Source organism: Eleutherodactylus coqui, chromosome 8, assembly GCF_035609145.1.
Source record: "Eleutherodactylus coqui strain aEleCoq1 chromosome 8, aEleCoq1.hap1, whole genome shotgun sequence".
Lineage (NCBI taxonomy): Eukaryota > Metazoa > Chordata > Amphibia > Anura > Eleutherodactylidae > Eleutherodactylus > Eleutherodactylus coqui.
In genome coordinates this window covers 127,030,462-127,056,528 of record NC_089844.1, presented here as the reverse complement: position 1 = coordinate 127,056,528, position 26,067 = coordinate 127,030,462, and the positions used below count along the sequence as shown (strand labels likewise).

At 43.9% G+C, this 26,067-nt stretch overlaps 1 protein-coding gene across 1 annotated transcript in view; it reads right to left on the bottom strand.

Moving 5' to 3' along the window:
• Positions 1-25,721, bottom strand: part of TMEM130 (transmembrane protein 130) — a 33,304-nt gene extending 7,583 nt beyond the window's left edge. The window contains exons 1-7 of the mRNA XM_066577836.1: positions 25,646-25,721; positions 22,870-23,175; positions 19,750-19,921; positions 18,168-18,328; positions 15,738-15,822; positions 13,384-13,586; positions 7,670-7,791 (exon numbers count right to left, since the gene is read on the bottom strand). Coding sequence (XP_066433933.1) covers positions 7,670-7,791; positions 13,384-13,586; positions 15,738-15,822; positions 18,168-18,328; positions 19,750-19,921; positions 22,870-23,175; positions 25,646-25,721 — 1,125 coding nt within the window. The remainder of the gene's footprint in view (positions 1-7,669; positions 7,792-13,383; positions 13,587-15,737; positions 15,823-18,167; positions 18,329-19,749; positions 19,922-22,869; positions 23,176-25,645) is intronic.
• Positions 25,722-26,067: the final 346 nt, after the last annotated feature.

Genomic DNA, 26,067 nt, shown 5'->3' with positions numbered 1-26,067 from the left:
TTAACCAATAACTCTATCGTATAGACCTTAGCGTCAAATAATATGATCTGTCTAACAGGTAGGGAATGGCAGACAGAAGGTAGAGAATGTAACAGAGATTTAGGGTAATGATTGTGGAGAGGACCTTCATGGAGGAGGAAGGGTCCACAGTAAAATCTAAGTGCCCCATCCCATGCCAACTCCTGATTTGTGCCCTCCAACAGCCACAGGCTCTGTTTGTGCAAGGTAATCATCTCTTCTCTTAACCTTTTGGACAACTCTCTTGAACTAGCCATATTCATGCAGTCAAACCTCACAGTCAACAAAGCCCTAGCCAGTCCAGGTATGTGATATGTTTTATTCTAAGCACACCTGATGCAACTAATGAAACGCTTGATTTGTTGCATCAGATGTGCTTAAGACAATAATAATAATAATCATCTTTATTTATATAGTGCCAACATATTCTGCAGCACTGGGTTTTCAAATGTCTGCTTTTATGACGGATTCTATTCAGTAGGTTGAATAATTATGAGACTCCAGTAGTCATTAAAAATGGCATTTTGTGCTGAATATGGAGAAACCAATTGTTATATTACTTCTGTCGTGCTATTTAAATTGTTCTTGTTTGATTATTTTTTTGCAAACAGCTGAAAGTTTGTAAATTTGGCAAAGAAACCTAATTTGCAATGGGGGTTAAATAATTTTGTAGAGTATAGACCCTCGTTGGCTATATAATGTGACCACTGCAACAATACCATCACTTCATCGCCACTAACAATACTATGTAGCATGGCTTTGATTTCCTAGTTATACATTTTATCTTCTTTTTGTTTTCTTTGTCGCTTTGTGACCCAGGGGAGATTTGCGTCATTCCAGTTTATTTTCATTCCTGCTGCTTTTCTATATGTGCGTACAAAAGTCCATTCTTCGCGGATCCTGTCTTCTCTGTACATCACACTAGGAGTGTAAATTAGCTTCTGGTACTGTGAAATATCCTTCTCATTCATTTTTTCCCTGAAACGAATGATGCTGGGTATTATACCTGCCTTCATCTGTAGCCAAGAATATCAGGACACTGTTTCATGAAACATCATCTGTAATTATCGGTAAAACCAAAATGTTCTCACTCAACACAACATGTCCTGAACACAATCGAGGTACATCTGTGGGGCGCAACAAAGGACGGGGACAAATAACTAGCAATCAAATTCTATCCTACGCCAATACTTCTCCCAATGTATCTGTTCAACCTGAGTATAGTAGCTAATTTTGCATTATTTCCTGTAGTCAATAGTCTTTGTGTTGGCTGAATGGTGCCAACATACAGAGAAACAAAGAAAATGGGATTTACAGGTAATAGTGAGTCATAGCTGTAAATTGTATAGAGACGGTCAATGGCTTTTGAGTATAGCAAGTAAATAAATGATGCATCAGGACAAATATGCACTCTATTGAATTGTGTTGATAGCAAAGGGAATAAACAGGAGATGACGTCTTCTAGATTCATATCCAGAGGCCCCTTCACAATTTACTGAGTTACAGGTCGCATCTAAGTGCAAAGACACCATGTTCTGGAAGTACGGGAAAATCATAGGCACAATGAATAGGATTGATTTCTTTTTTGGCTCTTTGAAATACAGAGATAGGGTGATGGAGAGGATTTGTACATAGAGATATGATCTCTATGAGTTAATGGAGTGCCTTTACATGCAAGATGCCTTTACATGTAAGATGTGGCCTGTGATGTCATGCTCATTCATCACGTTGCGAAAGTGAAGGGAATAGAGCTGCAATACCGGCACAACTGCTGCAAAATGTACAGCAGTATTGTCGAATGAAGAGGCTACAGTGCTCAACAGAGTGCCATAGCCTCTTCAATTAGGTGATTGGCGGGAGGGTCGGACACCACTGATCTCAAATCAACGACCAATTCTGAGGCTGGGTCATCAATATGTAACGATAGGCTATGACTGCAGGATATGCAGTGACCGAGAACCAGGCCTTCAGCCAGGGAGACAGCGAGGGACAAGATGGCAGAGGTTCACAGTGGCTCCACTGTCTCCTTTCCCAAAAGGCTAAAGTATCGCCCAGCTCAGTTACTAGCAAAGGAGACAAGATTTTAGCAGACTTGGTTACCACAGATCAGTCCTAGATTATTGTCGTGACCACCACCTCCTAGGAAGCATCGTCTGCGCTCCAGTCCCCGAAGGTGACAAGTCTCCTAGCAGAAGAGACATAACTGCGGCTTAGCCCTGGCAGGAGCATCAGTCCGTCTCTCTGTAGTGCAAATCCAATATATCTATATTTTGGATAGTGGACATGTGTAGTGGACAGTGGACCTGTTTTTATATGTTAAGCATTCAGTATACCAAATGACAGTACTTTTCCATTGTTGTCTGTTCTCCTACGAATATAGATATATATTCTTTCATGTATCCAATATATCTACTTCCTCATATCATGAAACCTTCCGCTTACTAAACTCTGTAAACAAAGCTAGCAGTTAGTAACTCTAGAAGAAGTAAAATCAGACATAAATAACCGCAGTCTGAAACAGTACCGCTTTTAGATACCGCAATAATAACACAAGCAGTTTTACTGGAAACTTATGCAAATAACACAGGAAATTTATGCAATTAATAGTTCAAGCTGTAACATCCAATCATATTGAAGGAACCACACGTGGGTCCAAGACAACCCACTCATCTCGTCCTGCTACCACATAATGGCCAATAACAGTTGACCGGAGGATGGAAGAATTTCAAGATGCTTATCCAATAATTAAACAATACATTGTATCTATGTAATCTTTGACCTGTCCAGGTGGGCAGATATGTTAAACTCTTTAAAAGAGGCTGCGCGCCCAACAATAAAGCAGAATTGAGGAAGCTTATACATGCTGAACCTGTGTCAGTGTGAAATCTTCTTATGCGCATTATCAATTCATAATTAATCAGGAAAGGGTGCAAACATTCCTAGTTGAGTATGCCGTGGACGCAAAAGGAAATCCATGACATCTCCTGTGCACACCTCCTTCTCTGACCACCAACTACTCTCTTCTTCTCCACCTCTTTCTGAGCAAGTGATGCCAGATATACTAATTTGTATCCTAGTCCTGTGTGATGAGAATTTTTTGCCAGTGTCAATTTGTACTGTTATTCCCTTATTCAGTTCAGCTACATTTGTGTATCTTCTATCTAGTGTTTCCCTTTTGTTATTGAGTCTATCCCATTTGGCCATGCTAAAGTGCTATCTCTATCACTTATTCCATCTAGGGACATTTCAGGGAAGCCCAAGAATCCTATTGCAGGGTCACCCTTTTCAGAGTGGATGCTTCCCTTGTTAGGAGGATTCAGCCACTTGTACATTAGGGATAGGACCCAACCCCTCTGTGTTTCTTCCCCGCTTGTCTATCCCGTTTCCCAGTCTCATCTAGTCAAGTATGGACTCTAACGTTTTTGTCAGACATGATATTTGTGGTCTGTATTTATTTATAGGTCTGGTCATAGAATGGTAGAGTTGGAAGGGACCTCCAGGGTCATCTGGTCCAACCCCCTGCTCAGTGTAGGATTCACTAAGTCATCCCAGACAGATATTTGTTCAGCCTTTGTTTGAACATTTCCATTGAAGGAGAACTCACCACTTCCCATGGTAACCTGCTCCACTCATTGATCACCCTCACTGTCAGAAAGTTTTTCTAATATCTAATCTGTGTGTCCTCCCTTTCAGTTTCATCCCATTGCTTCTAGTCTTTCATTGTGCAAATGAGAATAGGGCTGATCCCTCTGCAGTGTAACAACCCTTCAGATATTTGTAGACAGCTATTAAGTCTCCTCTCAGTCTTTTTTTTGCAAGCTAAACATTCCCAGATCTTTTAATTGTTCCTCATAGGGCATGATTTGCAGACCGCTTACCATCTTGGGAACTCCTCTCTGAACTTGTTCCAGTTTGTCTATGTCTTTTTTAAAGTGGGGTGCCTAGAAGTGGACACAGTATTCCAGATGAGGTCTGACTAAGGAAGAGTAGAGGGGGATAATGACCTCATGTGATTTAGACTAATCTTCTCCTAATACATTCCAAAATTGTGTTTGCCTTTTTTTGCTGAGGCATCATTCAGTTGACTCATGTTCAGTCTGTGATTTATTAGTATACCCAATTCTTTTTCACATGTGCTGCTTAGCCCAATTCCTCCCATTCTGTATGTGCTCTTTTCATTATTCCTGCCCAGATGTAGGACTTTGCATTTTTGCATGGTAAATACCATTCTGTTAATCATCGCCTACTGTTAAAGCTTTTTTTTGATCATTTTAAATACTCCCGCTCTCTTCCCAAGTGTTAGCTATCCCTCATTGCTTTGTGTTGTCGGCAAATGTGATCAGTTTCCCATCAATTCCCTCCTCCAGATCATTTATAAAAATGTTGAACAACACTGTGCCTAGGACAAAGCCTTGTGGTACCCCACATGATACAGTCTTCCATTTGGATGTGCAGCCATTAATGACCACTCTGTGAATCCACCTAACAGTTGCCTTGTCAATCCCATATTTGGTCATTTTTTCAATAAGTATGGTATGAGATAATTTGTCAAATGCTTTACTCAAGTCAAGATATACCGTGTTTCCCTGAAAATAAGACACTGTCATATATATTTTTTGCCCCAAAAAGGGCACAGTGTCTTATTTTCGGGGGGGGGGGGGCTTATACTCACCTTGTCTGCGGCATCCCTATGGTCTCCGGCAGCGCTGCGGCAAGTGTCCTCCCCGTCTGCCTGCTTAGCTTCTTTCTGGCGACGGGGCTTTGAATACCCAGCCTCCAGCAAAGTGAGTGCTGTGATTGGCTAATCACAGTGCCAGCAGCCAATCATAGCCAGCGCTCGATGAGCCAATGACAGCCATTCAGTGATGTCATCCACTGAATGGCTGTGATTGGCTCATCAAGCATCGGCTGTGATTGGCAGATGGCGCTGAGATTAGCCAATCACAGGGCTCGCTCTACTGGAGGCGGGGTATATCCAAGTTCTTGCATACATGCTGTTTAATCATTTTTTTCAAAGATCTTTCCTGGTAGAGAAGTCGGGCTCACAGGCCTGTAATTTCCTGGATCCACCTTCTTCCCTTTTTTGAAGATATTCCAATCTTCTGGGGCTTCTCCTGTTCTCCAGGAATTTTCAAAGATTATGGCAAGTGGTTCAGCAATTACCTCCACTGCTTCCTTAAGTATCCTAGAATGTAATTAATCTGGACTTTGAGACTTGAATTCATTTAAGTTAGCTAAGTGTTCCCTCACCATCTCTCTGCTTATAGATTGCCTGCATTCTTTTATTCCCCCAATAGCACAGGGAAGATCAGTTGATGTTACTTCTACTTTTTGAGAGAAAACAGATACAAAATAGGAATTTAAAAGTTCGGCCTTCTCAACATCATTCTTAACCAATTCACCATTTTCATCTTGTAAGCATCCAATAGCATCTTTGACTTTTCTTTTGCTTTTGACATACCCCCCAAATCGTTTTTATTATTGCTTTTTGATTCTATTGCAAGCCTCAATTCATTATAGGCTTTTCTAATTGCCCTACAGTTTATGCAGGTCGCATTATATTCTTCTTTAGATATTCCCCCTCTTTCCATTTGATAAACATACTTTTCTTTGTTTTTAACATGTGTGCAAGTTCTGTGTTCATCCATCCTGGTCTCTTTAAATGCTTCCCATTCTTCCTTCTTTTAGGGATGGTTAATGATTGTGCTTTGAGAATCTTATTTTACAATATTTCCGAACCTTCTTGGACATTTCTGTCCGTACGAATATCCAGCCATTGGATACTTGCTATCCTCTTTCTGGTCTCCTGTCTTAATTTATTTGGGGTCAAGTCTGATGTCTAAATTCTTTCATTCTTCATTTTCGTACCTAGGTTCACTATGCAGAATAATGTATGCAACGTTTTGATATCCAGTTGATAGAAACTTTCTATAGTTTTACTGTATTTGTTTTTTTACTTACACAATATAGATATATTTCTAAGAAGAAAAAGCCCCTCACTCAAAAACATCCCGGAGGTTGGACCTTAAGCAGTTCTGCCTGCAATGAGGCAATTGCTAGGAGAAACCGATCCCCTATGGATACTGTATGCAGCATTGCACATTGCTGTTTAAAATCAATGGACAACAATATAATATTTGGTTGTTCTCGAGTCCTCCAGGTCAAGAGTTAACAAACACACACATGCCGGCCAATTGGATAGAAATCCAGTTATTACATCAGTACATTTCTCGGTTGTTTAAAGACTCCAGAGTACTCAAAAAAAAACTTAATGCAAACCTCTCAAACATTCGAAGTCTATATCTCCAGGTTGGATTGAAACCTAGGACACTGATGCTACAAGGTAATAGTGCTAACTTCTGAGCCATCATGCTGCCTGTCTTAGGAGGCTCACTGTATTATGTTCCACAGTGATAGGACTTTTTCCACTAAATGCATTTAATCACGCATCCACAAGATAGGTGATAAATGTATGATTGCTGGGGGTCTGCTTGCTGCCCCAAAGTTCCCTGTGTGAATGGAGCAGTAGAGCACATGCATGACCAATGCTCCAGTCACCTCTTTGGAACTAGCTGAGTACAGTTTTCAACTATCTTTTTTAGGGCTTATTTACAGGAGCGTATATTGGCCGCTGTTTTTACGGCTGGCTGATATACGCTACCATTTGAGCTGTCTTCCCCCTCCCCTTACAGGCTCTCTCCCCCTCTCCTCCCCTCCGACTGTTTTCAATTGGAAGGGGCGGGGTGGCGGCAGAGCTAAGCTCCTGCCCCCTGTCTGCAGCCAGCAATGGGAGGGGGTGAGACGGAGCCCCCAATCCCGCCTCCTCCCATTGCAAACATCTGGAGAGGAGGAGAGATGCAGAGAGCCAGTGAGGGGGAGGGAAGGGGGAAGACAGCTCAGATGGTAGTATATACCGACCAGCCGTGAAAACTGCGGCCAATATACGATCCTGTGAATAAGCCCGTAGTCCTATAGAAGTCATTTGAGCATTGGTCATGCACGTGCACTGGAGCTCCATCCATGCAGAGAACTCGGGGACTACTTTTTTCATGATCCCTAGGAGTGCTAGCAGTTAGACTCCCCACCAATTATACATTTATCACCTATATTTTTATAGCTAATCCATACATATTGCACCCTTTTTATTTGCACTTCTTTAATTTTTGTCTTCTTTTAGGTAAAATAAAGTAAGTTATCCTGTGCGGGCGGCTGAGGACTGTGTGAATCGTTCCGGGGCTCTGGAGAACAGGGGAAGGACCTGGACAGAGCCTGCTGGGTAATGTATTCTGCTTGACTTTACTTTCCCATAAACTGTAAGTAGGCCTTATCTTCGAATTAGGGCTTATGTCTTAAGCCTCCCCGAAAATCCTGAAAAATCAGGCTAAGGCTTATTTTCGGGAAAACACGGTACTATGACCATATGGTGCAAAATAATAGCTAGAGCTACCAACAACTGATGAGCCACTTACAGCTGGCTGTAAGCCATATGGGGTTCCTACATCATGCAAATAACAATGTATTATACATTGCAGTTTTCTGATGACAAGATAGCTCCACTTTATGTTGCTTTGTGGACAATGTAGATCCCATCATCTGACAGCGAGGACACAAAACAGAATAACTTGGTGCTAAAAATGACCCAGTAACCTACCTCCACCAATGACTTCTGATGAGGGCTGTGATTGCTTGCTCTGAATAACGTATAGAAGATGATGCCAATAGCGATGGCACTGAAAGCACAAGACGGCAGCACAAACCAGACTGGGTGCACCCCTGCAGGAAAAAACATGGAATTAGATCAGATAGTTCTTTGATATCCATGAAAATTAGACTCCATGCATGTGAACATCAATTTAGTACTACGGACAGGATCAAATGCCTTCCTATGAGACCAGAGAATTCTTTCTGGAAGCTTGCTTCGTTCTCACAGGATGGCATTCAGTCCTGTTCTTCGCACTATAGATATGGCACCTGCATGAAGCCATAATACCAAGGGCACAACTATAGAGGGCGTAGAAATTGAAGCCACACATAGGACCTGAGAAAATAGGAAAGGGCTCTTTGTCCTATCTGCGGAAACCAGTAATATAAATGCTGCGTGATGTTGGGGCATTGGGGCCCAGCAATTTCAAGTTACCCCTCTGAATACTATGGTCACATACTTCTCTCAAGCATCAAGCCCAATAGACCATTCTATGATCACCTGTACACTTAAGACAAAACTGCAATTGAGCTGAGTGATAGCAAAGTGAACACCCCAAAAGTCACTTAATACATTTTGTCATATAGACAGGAAACAGCCAGCTTCAGGGTTAGTTTATTGGGAGAGCAAATGGGGCATTGCCAAGGAGGGGTCCTTGACCCAAGGCTATGCGCCACCTGATTACCTGCAACTCTTTTCAGTTGAACGAAAAATAAGTTTTTGCACGAGTCTAAAGTGCTAATTTGCAACAGCTCGTACTAAAATGTATTACAGATACCCAGAGCTTTGATCTCATTGCACAGAGCTTCGATGCCCTATTCACCTGCACTGCTAACTAGAAGAAATGTAGTGTCTGAGTATGCACCTTTATTGTCATATGGAGAGAGAGATAAGCTTACGACTTGACCCATTTAAAAACCAACATACTAAGCCTTAGTTTCCCCATCGGGGACAATAAAGCCAACACCATACACATTAGATTAGTTGGGTTCTGTTCACATAGGCATCATCTACTTACAGCTATCTACTGTGCATGTCTGGTCATGTATTATACATGACAGTGTTGCTGGGGGAGCCCCCACCAAATCTTTTGCCTAAAGGCATCAACATAGCTTGAAACGGTCCTGGCCAGCTTTAATACCAAAAATAGCTATGGCTGCCCAATTTCTGTAGAAACTCTTAAGTGCAACAGATAGAAGGAAATTGCATTTGCTGAAACACGTTCTTACATTCTGATAATGTATAGTAGTAGTATCAATAATAAATAGCTAATGGTAAGATTACACATCACCATGGTAACTTGTAGAGCTCCCGGGGTGGACACACATGTTGCAGTATAACAGATTTACTGAATATACAACCCCAAATCCAAGAAAGTTGGCACATTGTGTAAAATGTAAAGAAATGTAAAGAAAAAAAGAAAGCAATGATTTGGAAATCTCCTAGAACCATATTTAATTCACAGTAGAATATAGAACAGACATCAGAAGGGGAAAGGCAGACATTTCATTTAGAAATTGATGGAAGCAACACATCTCACAAAAGTTGGAACAGGGGTAACATAAGGCTGGAAAAGGAAGTGGTACTAATGAAAAAAAGCTGGAGGTTAATTTTCCACTAAGGGCTCCCTCACACAGGTATTTGCAGAAACGCGTTTTTCAATGCTGCGTTCACTGCAGATTCCGCTCAGTTTCAGCAGCACTGGCGTGCGTTATGCCAGTGTTTTGGCTGCGTTTTCAGCACTGGTAAAAATTAAATTAATACTCATCCAGCAGGTGAAGCCGCTATCCCCAGCGACGCTGTCGGGACCTTGTGAAGGTGGCAGATTGCTGTGATTGGCTGAGTCACGGAGGGACAGTTGAGTCAGCCAATCAGAGCCAGCGCCTGATTTGTCCAATCACAGCCATTCAATGAATGAATGGCTAGGATTGGACGCATCCAGCGCTGGCTCTGATTGGCTCAGACAACTGTCACTCAGCCAATCAGAACAATCTCTCGCTGGAGGTGGGGATTTAGAATCTCTGTTACCAGCAAAAGTTCCTCTGCTAGCTGACAAGTCCAGAAAGCGCCACTGGGGACAACGACATCACCTGCAAGGTGAGTATTGATTTTTTTTTTGTCTCAGGCAGCATAGCTAGGGTGTTAGTGCTGCCAAAAGTGGGGTACCAAGTTGTGCCGCATTTTTTGCAGTACTGAAACCACTGACCATTCATTTCAATGGGCAACACAGGGCTGAAAACATCCAAAAATAGAACATGCAACGCTGTGAAAGCGCAGTGTTGAAGACGCTGAGTTTTCAGCCTTGTGTGAGCAGCCCCATTGAAATGAATGGGTGAGTTGTACAGTGTTTAGCGCAGCGCTAAACGCTGTACAAAAACGCCTGTGTGAGGGAGGCCTAAGTGTTGCGGCAGGTTGCAAGAACTATTTGGGATTTTCCTCTCAGCTTTTTCTAGCACTGGTTGGAGTGTCTATGGGAGTGTTCTGCTACCTGTTGCACCTGCCTAGCAATTAGGGAGGGCTTTTATTCCTGTCTTGGTTGTGGGCCTGCACTGATTATTCTCAGTCTTCATCTGATGGTTGTTGGAATTAGAGCTGAATCTTGGTCTGCTGTTTTTCCCTGCTCATCTCAACTAAGAATTGTGGTTATTGGTGGTAGCTGTATTCTTACTTAGTTGTTTACTTCTGTTGCTGATAGGGACAGTGAATGGTCGAGGATTGTGGGTCGAGTGTGTTTTTCTTTGGACGGGACATTCGTTATAGGCAGGTTTGGGCTCTCATTCTAAGTCATATAGGGAAAGTTCCTCTCTCCATCTGTTATATCACAGGTTTCCTGTGGTGCTTTATGTTGTTTGTTCCACTGTGTGAACATAGCCCAGGAACTGTTAAGGGGATCGGTTTTATTACATCCTCATCAGACGTGACACTAAGTCACATGATGGTGTATAAAAAGACACAAAAGGGGAAATATAAAAACATACAAACAATCACAGAAAATGGCCATAAACTTACTGACTAAGGAGGGCAGATAGCTGCATCCTCTCATCAGGCAGGTAGCAAACTACCAAATAAGGGAGCTAATTACACCTGTGAGGGACACCGATGAAACAGCCACTCACACAGCCTCTTAATATAGAGGGGGGTGGCTGCTTGGTGTATACTCCCACACAGAGTGGATACAAAGTGGCAGACCTTCTGATACATTTAGTGCACTATGCGGACCAGCAACCTATCAATGATGCCATAATAGTTCGGCGGGTTGCCCTGCACCCCAAAATTAACCCACATTGGTACTGCCACCCTGGGCTCCCCCTGGCGTTTTAAAGCCACACTGCATGTGAATAATAGATAATAAATGCCGAACTATTGTGGCATCATTAATAGGTTGCCTGTCTGCATGGTGCACTACATGTATCAGAAGGTCTGGCACTTTGTATCTACTCTGTGTGGGAGTATGCCACAAGCAGCTACCCCCCTCTATATTAAGAGGCTGTGTGAGTAGCTGTTTCATCGTTGTCCTGCACAGGTGTAATTAGCTCCCTCATTTGGTAGTCTGCTACCTGCATGATGAGAGGATGCATCTATATGCACTCCTTAGTCAGTAAGTATATGGCCATTTTCTGTCATTGTTTGTATAAAAAAAAAATGTTAGAGAAGCCGAGTCTCTCAGTAGCAAAGATGATCAGAGGTTCACCAATCTATGAAAAACTGCATCTAAAAATTGTGGAACAATTGCAGAAAAAAGTTTTTCTCAGAGTAAAATTGTGAAGACCTCAAAAGATCCAGAGAATCTGGAGAAATTCATGTGCACAAGGGACAGTGTCGATGGTCAAGATTCGAGATCTATGGGCCTTCAGGCATCACTGCATTAAAAAGAGTCATGTTTATGTAATGTAAATCACTGCATGGGGTCAGAGATACTTCCAGAAATCATTATCTGTGAACATAGTTCGCTGTGCAATCCACAAATGTATGTTAATGCTGCATCATGCAAAGGAGAAGCTGTATATCAACACAATCCAGAAATGCCAGCATCTTCTCTGGGCCAAAGCTCATTTAAAATGGACTGAGGCCAAATGGAAAACTGTTCTGTGGTCAGATGAATCAAAATGTGAAATTATTTTTGGAAACCACGGACGCCGTGTCCTGCGGACTCAAGAGGAGAGGGGCACAGTACAAAAGCCTGCATCTTTGATGATATGGGGTTACATTAGTGCCTATGGCATGGGCAGTTTACACATCATGAAAGACACTATCAATGCTGAGCAGTATGTAGAGGTTTTCGAACCACATATGCTCCCATTCAGACAATGTCTCTTTCTTGGAAGGCCTTGTATATTTCAGCAAGACAATGCTAAACCACATACCGCATCCATCAAAACAGCATGGCTTCCAGAAGAAGAGTCCGGTGGCTGAACTGTCTGCCTGCAGTCCAGACCTTCCACCAATAGAAAATGTTTGGCGTATTATGAAACAAAAAAATCCGACAAAGTCGCCCCAGGACTGCTGAGCTGCTAGAATCCTAGATCAGACAAGAATGGGACAACATTCATCTCCCAAAACCCCAGCAATTAATCTATTCCCTTCCCAGACGTTTACTGACTGTTGTAAAAAGAAAAGGGTATGCTACACAATGGTAGACATGGCCCTGCCCCAGCTTTTATGAGCTGTGATGCTGCCAACAATTTGTAAATTTTAGTTTTTTCTAATGAAATGTACAAATGTCTCCCTTTCACCTTCTGATATGTGTTCTATGCTCTAGTGTGAATACAATATGGTGAGTTGAGATTTCCAAATCATTACATTCTTTTATTCTTTACATAATTTTTGCGATAAAGTTTAATTTAAAAAAACTTGCACTGTTTGTCTTCTGCAGCTTCTACATATCAATTTATATAGACACTGCAGTCGAAGAAGAGATCTGTCAGGGAGGCTGATACAAAGTACAGGAAATGAGCTCTAAAGGCCAAAAACTAAGGGCCCTTTTAGATGGAACGATCAGTCAAATTCTCGCTGGAGCGTGCAAATCTGATCAATAATCGTTTAGTGTAAACGGTGCAAGCTACCTAACGACAAACAATAATCCGTTTGCTTATCGTTTGTCATTCAGTTTGTGCAGGTATAAAAATCAAATGCCACGAAGAGGGGAGACTTGCTGTGATGCACATATTCAATAGAGATGGTGATATTCTTCAAATAAAGTTCACTTGCAATCCACGATGTTGCGTCAGAAGTAATCTGCACCAGCGTATGATCCTGTGATACCCCTATCACAGATGGTTCCATACCAGGTGTCCAACTGTGATGCTGATACTGGGGCAAATGAATCTACACAAGCCAGTTATTATGCGTCCTCCAAGTCATGCTTATCATCACAGTACTGATCCCTTCACTGGCCCAGAGTCCCAAGAAAGCCCAATCCACTGTTGTGCCAGAACACCGAACCCTCCACCAATATCAAGTCCCTAAAAAGTTGCATCGGTACCGCACCCCCCATCAATACTGACCGCAACCACTTTGTATTGTTGTGACAGTCACTTTCGGACAGCAGACAGCATCGATGACCATGAGGATATCATTAATATAGTAATGGAGTCAGATATTAGCACACGTGTGAATGCATTGTTCGTTGATTCTTTAGTAATGACATGAAGTCCATTTGTTACCTGTAGAAGTGACGGTGATGCTCTGATGTGCTAATAGCTTGCTGACTTCATTCTGGGCTTTTACACTCAAGCAGTAATGTCCAGCCGATCTGAACCGATGTTTTATAGTGCTGGTAGTATCATTCATCACCAGCAGGTGGCATTCCTCTCCATCCAAAGACACACAGTCAGACTTGATAAGCCAGCAGACCGTAAGAGGGGGACTGGGAGAAGAAGGATCATGTCATAAATGTATTCTCAGACATATATCGCTTTAAATCTTCCTGTGCTCTTAGACATCATTGCTAGTGAATGGAGGCAGAGCGGGCCGGGGATCATTCATAGAGGAACGACTGCTTGTTTACTGGTGCTGATCCATCATTCAGTTTTTAAGTTTTTATACAGGCAGAATGACAAACAAATTTGTCAGATTTGTGGCAGAGTGTCCTGTGCGATGGGAGTTGTACCTGAGAATGTCTGGCGGCACTCATGCTCACCTGTGTGAATGAACCGTCGGTCAGATCTAAGGCTCCTTTTACACGGAGTGATAAATCGTTTATTTGTCCCATGGAGTACTTGGAGGGGAACGGAGTAATTAACCAGAGCCCCCATGGGTTTGTTACAAACAAGTCATGCTACGCTAAACTAATTTCCTTCTTTGTCGTGCATACATTTAGACTGAACGATAATCGCTCAGATTCTCGCTGCTTACGAGAATCTGGACGATTTCTTGGCCCATGAAAAGGGCCCAAAGGGCTCCTTCCCGCGCATTAGTGGAATAAGTTATGCTTTTTAGCATGTGTTACGGCATATTTTACTGTACGTTGCCCACCCACAGGGCATGTTCATCTGCTTGCGGCAAACAAGACAAGTGGCTTGAAATGGCTACTTAGTTCCAGATGTGTCTGTGGTACTGCGCAGCGTATCACGCATCTCCTTGCGTATTGAGCGCACATTTGCATACCCCCCATGGGGATCTTTAGTGAACGAACCCATTGAAATCAATGGATTCAATTCTCTGCATATTGTGCGTGTAAATTGTGCACACGCAAATACTCCTGTGCGAATCTGGTCTTAGGCCTCATTCACACAAGAGCTGTTTTTGCGCATTATAAGCACGTGAAAAGATCGCTTCTATTAGAACCAATGGTTTTCTATAGAGGCAATCACATGAAGAAATTTTAAATGCGCAAAAAGCTTGCAGCAATCAAAGATAGGACATGCGACTGCAATACTCGCATCTAAGGTCCGTGGTGCGAGAAAAGATAGGACCTGACCTATCTCCGCTGCATGCTTCCATAGACTCCTATGGGAGCTTGAAGATACACACCACGCTCCTCTGATTGTGTGAACGGGCTAATTAAATGAGGTGGAATTCACCCGTTCACGCGATATTTAGTTCAGTATAGCTGCGATCTTTTCACGTGCCTATACTGCGCTAAAACAGCCTCCTTCACACGGGCAATGTAGCATCGCCACGAGAAAATCACAGCGATATCCATCACTTGTCTACAAAGTCGCATGTGGCACTACGCATGACTTTGTAGCACCACATGGGAGGATTTTCGGGAAGGGGGGCTTGAATTATAAGCCCTGCCCTGAAAATAAGCCCTAACTGCAGAAGAAAAAGAAAAGAAGTATACTTCACCTAGAAGCATTGTCCGCTGCAGCTTCTACCCGGGTGTCCGGTAATGGTGTTCTTCATCTCTTATGGCCGGGGAGTGAAAAATCCCTGCCTTCTGGAAGCGCTGGCTGTGATTGGCTTAGGCTTAGCTAATCAGAGCCAGCGCTCAGTGAATGGCTGTGATTAGTTCATCAAGCGCTGGCTGTGATTGGCTAAGCGTCAGCCAATCAGAGGCAGCGCTTCCAGGGGGCGGGGATTTTTCAATCCCCAACCAGAAGAGAAGAAGAATAGTGCCGGGCACAAGATGCGGCAGGGCTGACAGCGCTTCCAAAGTGATGAATACTTTTTTTTCTCTGCAGCCAGGGCTTAGATTAGGGCTTTAACAGGAGGATTTCCTACTGTCAAAATTGCATTGCGTTTTTGTGCGATGCGATGCAACAGAGAAGAAGGCTCCATAGGGAAACATGGGCTACAAACCCTCACGAGTCGCGTGCATATCGCGAGACCCGTGAAGTTCTTATGTCGGGATGTCGCATGCTACAAAACATCGCATGTGTGAAGTAACCCATAGGAAAGCATGGGCTTCACATACATGCGAATTGTAGCAATGTGACAAAATCGTGCGACTTTGTCGCCTGTGTGAACGATGCCTTAGAGTGTGGTGCTGGTCTATTTTTCTGTGGCCCACCCAGTATTATGAAGTGGGTACCCCCAGAATTCACATATCATATATCATCCTTTTAATCCTTACCTTCCAACAATATGTAGAGACACACTGACTCTGTGCCCGGTGGTGGTCTCTCCAGGGCTGGTTATGGTGATGCTACTTATGACATCTAGAGACAAAAGAATACCCCTGGTAAATTTTCCTAATAGCAATCAACAAGAACCATGTAATGTTACATTCTTTTAATCCAGGATGGGGTAATCTGCAATTACACAAAACCAATCTAAGCAGAAGACTGGATAGAAGTAACCAATTCTGAGACTCTTCTAATTAATGAGTAAAGTGACAGTAATTTATTTAAAGGGGCTTTGCAAGTGTAAAAACATTGGAAGTGGAGAGATAATGGGCTAAGATAAAGAAAACACCTATACTTAACCTTATCAATGGCCCCACCAGTGCAGCACCGCCACTGTGGTCCCAGAAGAAATTGCACTGGTCAGGTGCTGTTCACCACTCATGTGCCGCTTAGCCGATTACTAGCCTCAGCAGTCAGGTGAGCGATAAGCAGCACTTGACTCCTCCAACCACTTCTGTGACTGGACAGGCAGGGACCACTGTGGCAGCGCCATTAGATAGGCAAGTATGAGTTTTTTGTTTTTCTCTTACTGAAATAAATCCCGCCTCCAAGAAGCAATCACTCTCAACTGGTTCTCAAGTGCTGCTCAGCCAATCAATGCAGTGCTCAATGAGCCAATGTGATGTCTGTGATTGGTTCATCAAGCGCTGCATTGATTGGCAGGGCATGGCATTGATTGGCCATATCATAAATCCTCCATAACGTGATGTCTGTGATTGGTTCTTCGACCGCTGCTCAGCCAATCACAGACATCACATTGTGGAGGATTCATGAATTGACCAATCAATGCCGCAGCTCAGACAAATTAATAAATCCTGCTTCCACACCATGATGGCTGTGATTGGTTCTTCAACCGCTGCTCTGCCAATCAATGCAGTGCTTGATGAATCAATTACAGCCATTGCATTGATTCATCGAGCACTGCATTGATTGGCTGGGCAGCGCTCGAGAACCAATCAGAGCCATAGCTTCCTAGAGGTGGGATTTATGAATTTCGTAACCAGGAAGTGATCTTCTGTAGGCGGCCGAGGACTGCAAGAAACGTGTCGGAGCTCTGGAGAGCAGCGAGAGGGACCTGGACCGTACCGGTTAGGTAATGTATTCCTTTTTTTATGTAATGCAGCTATGGCTTATTTTCAGGGTAGGACTTATTTTGGGGGAAACCGGGTAGTAGTAGTGTTAGCAATAACAGCAGTATTGCAGAGATAGAAGTAGATACAGAAAAAAATAGTCACAAAACCAGCCATTATCTTTTGCGGTCCTGACGCCATCGGCAAGGGGCAGAGAGTGGTCGGAGTTTAGCAAAGCCGCAGCCTCGGCTGTCTGAACGGGCATTAAAACGATGGTTGCAGCCGTGACTTGGTGACGGCTGCGTCTCATTCATGTGATTTTCGGCCGCGCTGTGGCCATGACCTGAAAAATCGTTGCACCCGTGTGAATGAAGGCTTACACTGCTGCTCAACTAATTCAGATTGGATGCACTTATATAACCACAAGTCCAGGACAAGCTCACCTGGTGGTTCCCACTATAAGGCCTCATTCACATTAGCATGGTTTTAGCGCAGTATAAGCGCACAAAAAAAATTGCGGCTATACTGCACTAAAAATCGCGCGAACAGATGATTTTTTACGCACAGAAAACCTGAACTTTATGCGCATGAAAATCGCCCATTCACTGGAGCAGCAGGTCGCTTTAAAAAAGTGCAGCTGCACCAGGAGGCGAGAAAGAAGAAGCTCCGCAGAGCTTCGGGATTTCCTCATAGCAAAGAGATAGCAGTGCTATGGGGAAGTCACCCATAGCCTCGATCTCTCTCTCTCCCTGCTATGGGTTAGTCCCCCATAGCCCTGCTCTCTCAACCTGCTATGGGGATCCCGAGGGATATCACCATAGTGCAGAAGAAGGGGGCGGGGCTAGAGAGAGGGCATGGCTAGAGGTCTACTCCCTGGGATTTCCCCATTGCAAGTTGAGAGGGGGCAGGGCTAGAGGGTAGTCTAGAGGGTAGAGTTTACAGCGGGACATTTAAAATGTGCTTCTGAGTTTAGGGGCGCCGCTGCTGTTTTGAAATCCCTCGATCAGCAGAAATACTCCAAATGACTTGTAATCTTCTTTTCCGAGCCTGGACACAGCTAAACTCCAGCTCCAGTCTATGAAGACTTCTGCGCAGCACGCATCAAAGATAGGTCAGGTCCTATCTTTTTACACGCATGTCCCATCTTTGATTGGTGTGAGTAAAATGCCTTCATCTGAACGTTTCTATAGGAAACTATTGGTTCTGATAGACGTGATTTTTTCACGCACCCACCACATTCCTCCACTGATGTATGGTACTAAAGAATATAAGAGAAGAGACAGACCAATAAACATGGCATAGTTGTACCTTGTAATGTCAACCTGGCCGTGAACTTCCCTGTTTTTTTCCCAGAATGCCTTTGGTACTTGGCATCATGGAGATGAGCAGTAACGTGAAGGGAAACTCTGAAGATTCCAGCTGAAGGATAGTTGTGATGAACAAAAGGATCAGATGTTGAAACTGTAGTCCTGGTAAAAACAAAAAAACTGGCACATTATATATAAAATGATGCAGGACTGTGCAAAAGTTTTAGGCAGTTGTGAAAAAGTGCTGCAAAGAAAGAATACTTCCAAAAATAGAAGGGTTAATAGATTCATATTATCAATTAACACAATGCAAAGTGACTGAACAAAAGAGAAATCTAAATCAAAGCAATAGTTGGTGTGAACATCGTTTGTCTTCAAAACAGCATCAACTGTTGTAGGCAGACTTGCACACAGTTTTTGAAGCAGCTCAGCAGTGAGGTTATTCTATACATCTTGGAGAACTGACCACCGATCTTCGGTGGATGTAGCTCGCTCAAATCCTTCTGTCTCTTCATGTAATCCCAGACAGAATGGTTAATGTTGCGTTCATGGGTCTGAGGGGCCACATCACTTCCAGGGCCCCCTTTATGCTGAAGATAGTGGTTAATGACATTGGCTGGATGTTGAATGGACACTTTATCAGAGAAACTGGCTCTCTCATCATTAAGACCCCATCATTAAGTCCCATGTTCCCTTTCCTCTTCACTACAGGTTTACTGCACCCCGTGCAGAGGGGATGAGATTGAAGGGGGCAGTTATGCATGAATAGCTGCCACTGCATTCACTTTCAATGGGACTGCCGGAGACAACCAAGTACAAGCGTTCTCCTATTTCCATCAGCCCCAGTGAAATGCATGTAGCAGCGGCTGTACCTGCATGGCCATCGCTACATTCATTCTGATGTCACTGCAGGTGGGAGATGCATGCCATAGGGACGAGATTCATAAATTCCACCTCCACAATGCGCTGGTTGTTGATTGGTTAATTCAGCGCTGCTCGCCAATCAGTGCAGCGCTGAATGAACCAATGCGATGGCTGTGATTGGTTTATCCAGCGCTGCATTGATTGGCTGAGCAGCACCGAAGAACCAATCAACAGCCAGCGTGTTGTGTAGGCAGGATTTATAAACTGGCCAATCAATGCCGTGGCTCAGCAAATTCATAAATCCCTCCTCCGCAACGCGTTGGCTGTTGATTACTTCTCTGACCACTGCTCAGCCAATCAATGCCTTGCTGGATGAACCAATCACAGCCATCGCATTGGTTCATCAAGCGCTGCATTGATTGGCCGAGCTGCGCTGGAGGAACCAATCAGAGCCATCGCTTCTTGGAGGTGGGATTTATAAATCGAGCAACCAGGAAGTGATCTATGGACGGTCGAGGACTGCAGGACGCCTAGTGGAACCCCGGAGAGCAGCGGGAGGACCCAGACTGAGCCTTTTAGGTAAGTATAGGGCTTTGTTTTGGGTAGGGCTTATTTTCTAATGATAATGTTGAATACTACAACACTCATTGTATTCTATGTTTTTATTGTATGTTTTTCAAAATACACTCCTCCCCCCCCCTTATTTTGTATTAACAAACCTGTTATGAAAGCTCCATCTGTAGGTGAACGCCGCCGTCTTAAAGAAGTCACTCGGGTCATGAATGAGGAACGATAATATCACATTGCTGTTTGTAGTCAAGAAGAAGCCATTTCTCCAACATGTGCTGTTAACATTTGCCTGTGACGCCGTGAGCTGTCCCACAACTCCTCCTGCAAACAGAAAGTATTGTTAGTAGATAACTAAACTTAACCCCTTAATGACCACTAATACTCCTTTTTACGGCGATCACTAATGGTCTCTAAACCTTCACATACAACTTTTTAAGGTGGTGACTTAACTGACTACTGACAGCCAGGCTCCTGCTCTAACAGCCAAGAATGGAGAAACCTCAGATCCTGACAGTTTAACTCCTTACATGCCACAATCAATAGCAACTGCAACATGTAAGCAGATAACAGGGGGCAGGGGCTCCTTCTGTCATCCATTGACACCCCCCAGTGCAATCGCAAAGTACCCATGGCAGCCTAAGACCTGCGTCACATGAACTACTTTGCACAGCGCAAAATTTGCACTCGCAATACGCAGTGAATAAAACCCATTGATTTCAATGGTTCATTCACATTAGTGTATTTTGCACACGCATTTCATTCGTGCAACAAAATACAAGGCATGCTCTATTGCAAATATTGAACTAATTACATTAATTGCCCTTTTCAATGAATGGGAGCATGGTTGCTCCCAGTTTCACACTGGCGAGAAAAACGTGCAAAATTTGGGCGTTGCGAAAAACACAAATCTCGCACAAATATGAAAGCCAGTCTTTTGAATGGGTTCATTCACAATAGCGATGTTTTCCCGCATGGCACCATGATGCGATGCTATGCGGCAAACACATTGCAGCATGTTCCATCTTCCTGTGATATCGCCCATTGTCTTCACAGCCAGGCCGGCCCCATTGAAAACAATGGGAGAACATCGCGATTCCTTCAGCCCCACGGGGAACTCCCTTCATCCCCATGGATGCGAGGCTGTCTTCACATAAGGGGCGAGGCTTTCATATGATGGAAAGTGCAATATCTGGTCGTGATTCACGGCCCGATATCATCAATACCCCGTGTGAAACTAGCCTTAGGCTTGAGAAAGGCCTTTGTGTCTGTCTAGTAACTCTGCCTATTAAGCCCTGCCTCTTGCGAGGTCTAATAGGCTGCTGTCGTAGGATTAGTAGAATGCACTGCATAAGTAATGTGACGCACTATACTAGCGATCAAACAATCCCATTTTTTAAGTCCTTTACAGGGACTTCAAAATGGCGTCTAAAGAGCTCAATAACATTTAATTTAAAGAAAAAAATCCAGTTAAAAAAAATAGTGATAACGAAAGTGGTAAAAAGAAAAGGAGGTGGAGCTACTCCGGTGTAGGAAAAAACAGCAGGGTGTTTTTGCTTTTCCTTTTCAGTTCTTTCAAGGGCTGGTTCTATGTGGTATGATAGAAGGAGGGGAGTGTATCAAAATTCTAGGTCCCGCCACATCAGAAACTGTGCAACCGATTACGGTTGGCCAGCAAAGAATTGTGCTGGTTTTTATCTATTTTTATGTGCACATTTTTCTAAAAAAGATTGCACCACTGTGTCAGTTTTTTGCCCTTTTTTCTTCACTCACTAGTTAAAAAAAATAGACATTTTCCCCACAAAAAGCCATTGTGTGAGTGCAGGTTGGAGAAATCAGCCAGGACTCTGGTCCAGCAGGAGGTTGGTGCAGCTGAGGGATCCATCTACTAAGGGATCTAGCAGCCAGGTTAGGATGTCTTTGGGTCTGCTACGTGTTCTCACCTTGGTGTAAGATTCTTGAATTGGTTTAAGGTTGGTCATACAGATGAGAAGCAGGTTGGCCAATACTGACTGCAAATCTTGTGTATTGGAGAACCTGGCAACTGGCCATGAAAGGGTTATGCCCACCACACAAATTGATTACAATAAACTAGGTTATGCCATCTTATTGTGACTTTCAGGACCCCCAGTGATCTTGAGAATGAAGGGGTCACACTGCTGGTTACACGCTGCACTTCTTCATAGTTTACATGGTGACGGCTGCATTCGCTTTAGGCTACAGTTGCTTCTGTATCCTAGGGGCCACATATGAAGACAGCCGCGGTATAAGGGCTCCCTCACACGAGCGGATTTGTGCGTGCCAAATTTGCGTGCACAATACTCATCAGAGAATAGAACCCACTGATAACAATGGGTTCGTACACTTCTGCGATCTTTGCAAGCACATTTCTCACACACGCAAAAAAGGACCTTCCCTATTTTGTGCGCAAATAGAAGTCTATGGGAGGTGTGCAGTTCACGCACAGATGCGTAGTAAGGTGCGCAATTCCGTAAAAAAAAACCACATCTGGAATTCATTACACTAAATAGCCATTTAAAATGGGGGCGTGTTCACCTGCTGCATACAAAAGAACATGCCCTCACGGTGCACAAAAGAATACAGTAAAATGCGCCAATGCACGCACAAACAATCCTTGTTCATAGCGCGTATACGTTGCGCTAAGGCAGGTGCAAAAATGCATACGCACAGATCTCGCGCAATTTTCTCAGCAGTGTGAAAGCGGCCTAAATGGCAAACCAACACGAAACCACACCTATTCACACGTTGTATCTTAGCTCACCTCCATAGCAGTGAGCGGAGCCAAGTTGCAATGCTGCGCACAACCCGTGAACAGGTGTGGCACTGTTTTTCAAAACAGCCCTGAGATAAGCGCTTCTGCCTGTTCATTTCCGCGATCGGTGGGGGTCTTAGCATCCAAACAGCCAACGATCAAAACTTCTGGCATGTCAGAAGTTTTTAAAAAGTTTAGTTACCCTTTAAATTGTCCTGAGGAGTGAAGGGCACCTAATATTGGTGGACGGGGAGAGAGAAGACATGAAAGTGTAGAGCTCAGTGGGTAAGAGCACATAGAGCGCTGATAGGCGAAGGCAGAAAGGAAGTCTTGCTATAGGACCCCAGGGTGACTTGTTATGCCACAAGCCAGGCCGAATTTGGATGTTGGATCTGGATCCAAGATCTTCATGATACCCAACTGTCTACACATGCCCCAAATATACTCCGCCACGTAATGTGGCCATCACTAGACACAGTATTGGACAGACATTGCCTACTTGTAATCTGGAGCTCTGTAGTGTTTCTTGCGATGGGTTCGCACGTTGAGCAGGATCTTTCGGTCACCTGGACAGATATAGGGTAGGACCCCGGAGATTCACCCCGCAGAGTAATAACGGAGCTGGATCCTCTCTGCGAGTGGTGCAGGAGCAGCAGAGGGCTGTAGACCCAATGGAAATGAAACAGTCCTGGATCCGCTATGAGACTCGTACTGTCATTTACTATCAGCAAGCTGGCATTCACAGTCGCCTGTGCACCCAAGGTTACGGGGCCATCCGAGGAAACCATCAGGAAGTACGATTCATCTAGAAGTCAATGGGGACACCAGTCATGATGGAGGATCACATTTGGTTGTCTAGTAATAATTGTAGTTTACCATGCACATAAGGTTGTTTCAGCCAGTAGTTACATCCCACCACCACCATCAGCTAAAATTCCATATTATTGCCTATCTGTGAGGAAAGCCTGAAATGGTTACAACAGCACTTTGGGGAACACAACTTGACTTTACAATGTACTAGACTGGACAGCATACAGACCCATAACAGCCAAACAGGCTATTAACTCTTTCCAATCCAATTTGTATCTTGGTTTTCCTGGGGGGCTTACTCTTTTTCTGACGTTATACAACGGCGCTATATGCTGGCTAAAGCCAGTACTGCATGAGGTGATACGTTGGATAGGCTCCGACAGCAGAGAGGCTGGCAATATACAGTAAGAGAACCCCGATGGATGTCTTCCAGCATTGGAGCTGTACAGCCTTAAATCATAATGTCTTCAGACGTCAGACAGTGGATTGGAAAGGGTTAACACATGCGATTTTCCACATGGAGTGATGACCGTCTGTGCTGTCCAATGTATTTGTGTCTGATTTTGCAGATATCACATAGGCACACTGTTGGGAATAAGGGTCCATTTAGATGAGCCGACTTCTCATTTGAATGAGCGAATGACGTCAGAATTCACTCGGGCAGCCCGTTTATACAGACAGATACATCGTTGGCTCATCCACACGAGAAATGATTCAGTCGTTCACATTCGCTGTATAAGTGACTGAGAACGACTGAGCGAGCGGGATTTAAACTAAACAATTAGTAAACGAGCCAACGATGATTTTTATGCCGGCATAAAATGCATGACAAATGAAAAGTGAACGATTTATCATACATTGTTTGTTTGCTGAGTTCCTTGTATATAGTGATATAGACCATGATGGTATAGGGCTGGGTATCTCCTGTATATAATTATGTATGTATACCCGCTATACCTACAAGATTATATGTGGTACATACCTGGTTGTACCGCATGGTCCATGGACTTCACTTTCCTCAGTCATGGCCGTCCGGCAGTGCAGCAACAGACTGCAGTTGAGACCAATCATAACTGCAGTCTCTCAGTGGAAGGGAGGAGCGCATGCTGTGTGTGTAATGTGTGGGAATCAAGATGGATGTAGTAGAGCTGTGTGTGTAATGTCCGGGAATCATAATAAATGTACAATGTAGCAGAGCTGTGTGTAATGTGTGGGAACCAAGAGGGATGTACTACAGCTGTGTGTGTAACGTGCTGTGCGTGTAATGTGTGGGGTCAGGATTAGAGATGAGCGAGTATACTCGCTAAAGGCAATTGCTCGAGCGAGCATTGCTTTTAGCGAGTATCTCCCCGCTCGAGACGGAAGGTTCGGGTGCCGGCGCAGGGGAGCGGTGAGTAGCGGCTGTCAGCAGGAGGGAGCAGGGGGAGAGAGGGAGAGAGAGATCTCCCCTCCGTTCCGCCCCGCTCTCCCCCGCAGCTCCCTGCCCACTGCCTGCACCCGAACCTTCCGTCTCGAGCGGGGAGATACTCGCTAAAGGCAATGCTCGCTCGAGCAATTGCCTTTAGCGAGTATACTCGCTCATCTCTAGTCAGGATGGATGTAGTAAAGCTGTGTGTGATGTGTGGGAATCATAATGGATGTACCATGTAGCACAGCTGTGTGGCGCATTGCAACACTAGAAACACTAGTACTATAATTTCCTAATAATTACTAGTGATACTATCATGAGCATGTGGATCGCAATTTTACAGCAGCCATGCTAGTTTGAATAAAAAACATTTTGCATCGCCATGAAAATCTCACGTTGGCGAGAGCGATATAGGCTGGAATTTCTTGGCCCGATATCACACTTGCCCATGTGAATGTAAGAAACTCGCTCCAATATTGCGCTTGCCAATATTGTGATTTTCATGGCGATACAAAGCGCTTTTGATTAAAAATCACATCGCATGTTTGGATCGCAAGTATTTCTCATTGACTTTAGCATATCGAACGGCAGGCGAGTGACTTGTGATGTCTTTAAAGATCCCATTGAAAACCAAGGGGCGAGGCGTTCCAAAGGAACATCCAAAGATAGACCGTGCTGCGATTTTCTTTTTTTTCCTCGCAGCATCACTTATGTGAATGAATCCATTCAAAAGAATCGATTTCATATGCGAGAATATCATTCGTGTGAATAAGCCCTTCCCTTTAAACCCTAGCATTAGGAAATAATCAATAAGAACTCAGGAACACAAGGGGCCAAAATGTTTTAGCAGGGGGACACTCCAGACTACTTCAGCCCTGAGTACCAGAAAATGTTGCATCATCACGCTTTATATCACTTCGATGTTACCCGCGTAAATATATGAATAGTATGACATGTCCGTTTTTACATTCCAGAGACGCACAGATTAGAGGTGACAGCCCCTACAACAGACCTGACCTGCAGCAAGCCATCCGGGGGATATCCATAGGCTACTTACATCCAGATGTGGAGATCCCAGCAGCTGTCAGGAAGAGAAGGCAGTGGATCGCAGGCGTGAAGCTGGAAGAGGCCATGACACCTCTATGTAGCAGCGAAGATGTAAGCAGCTTTGTGCAGTCACATAGTATGACAGCATCACCTTCCTATTTGTAGCAGGCTTTTATAGCCCTCTAGTGGTAGTAAGTGAAAGTGCAGGCACATTACCAAGTGCAAGAAGACTTGTAAGCCTCAGTTCACATCTTGTTTTCAGTGTAAGCACAACATGCACGCCTTTACATATAAAAATTGTATAATATAAATGGATTTCTAAGGACAAGACAGATACTTATATATTGTACTTTGTACATCTGTTTACAAGTGCTTATGTTGTACGCATAGGGGAGACATAGGGGTTTGGTCAGGGGCGGGTTTATCACGATG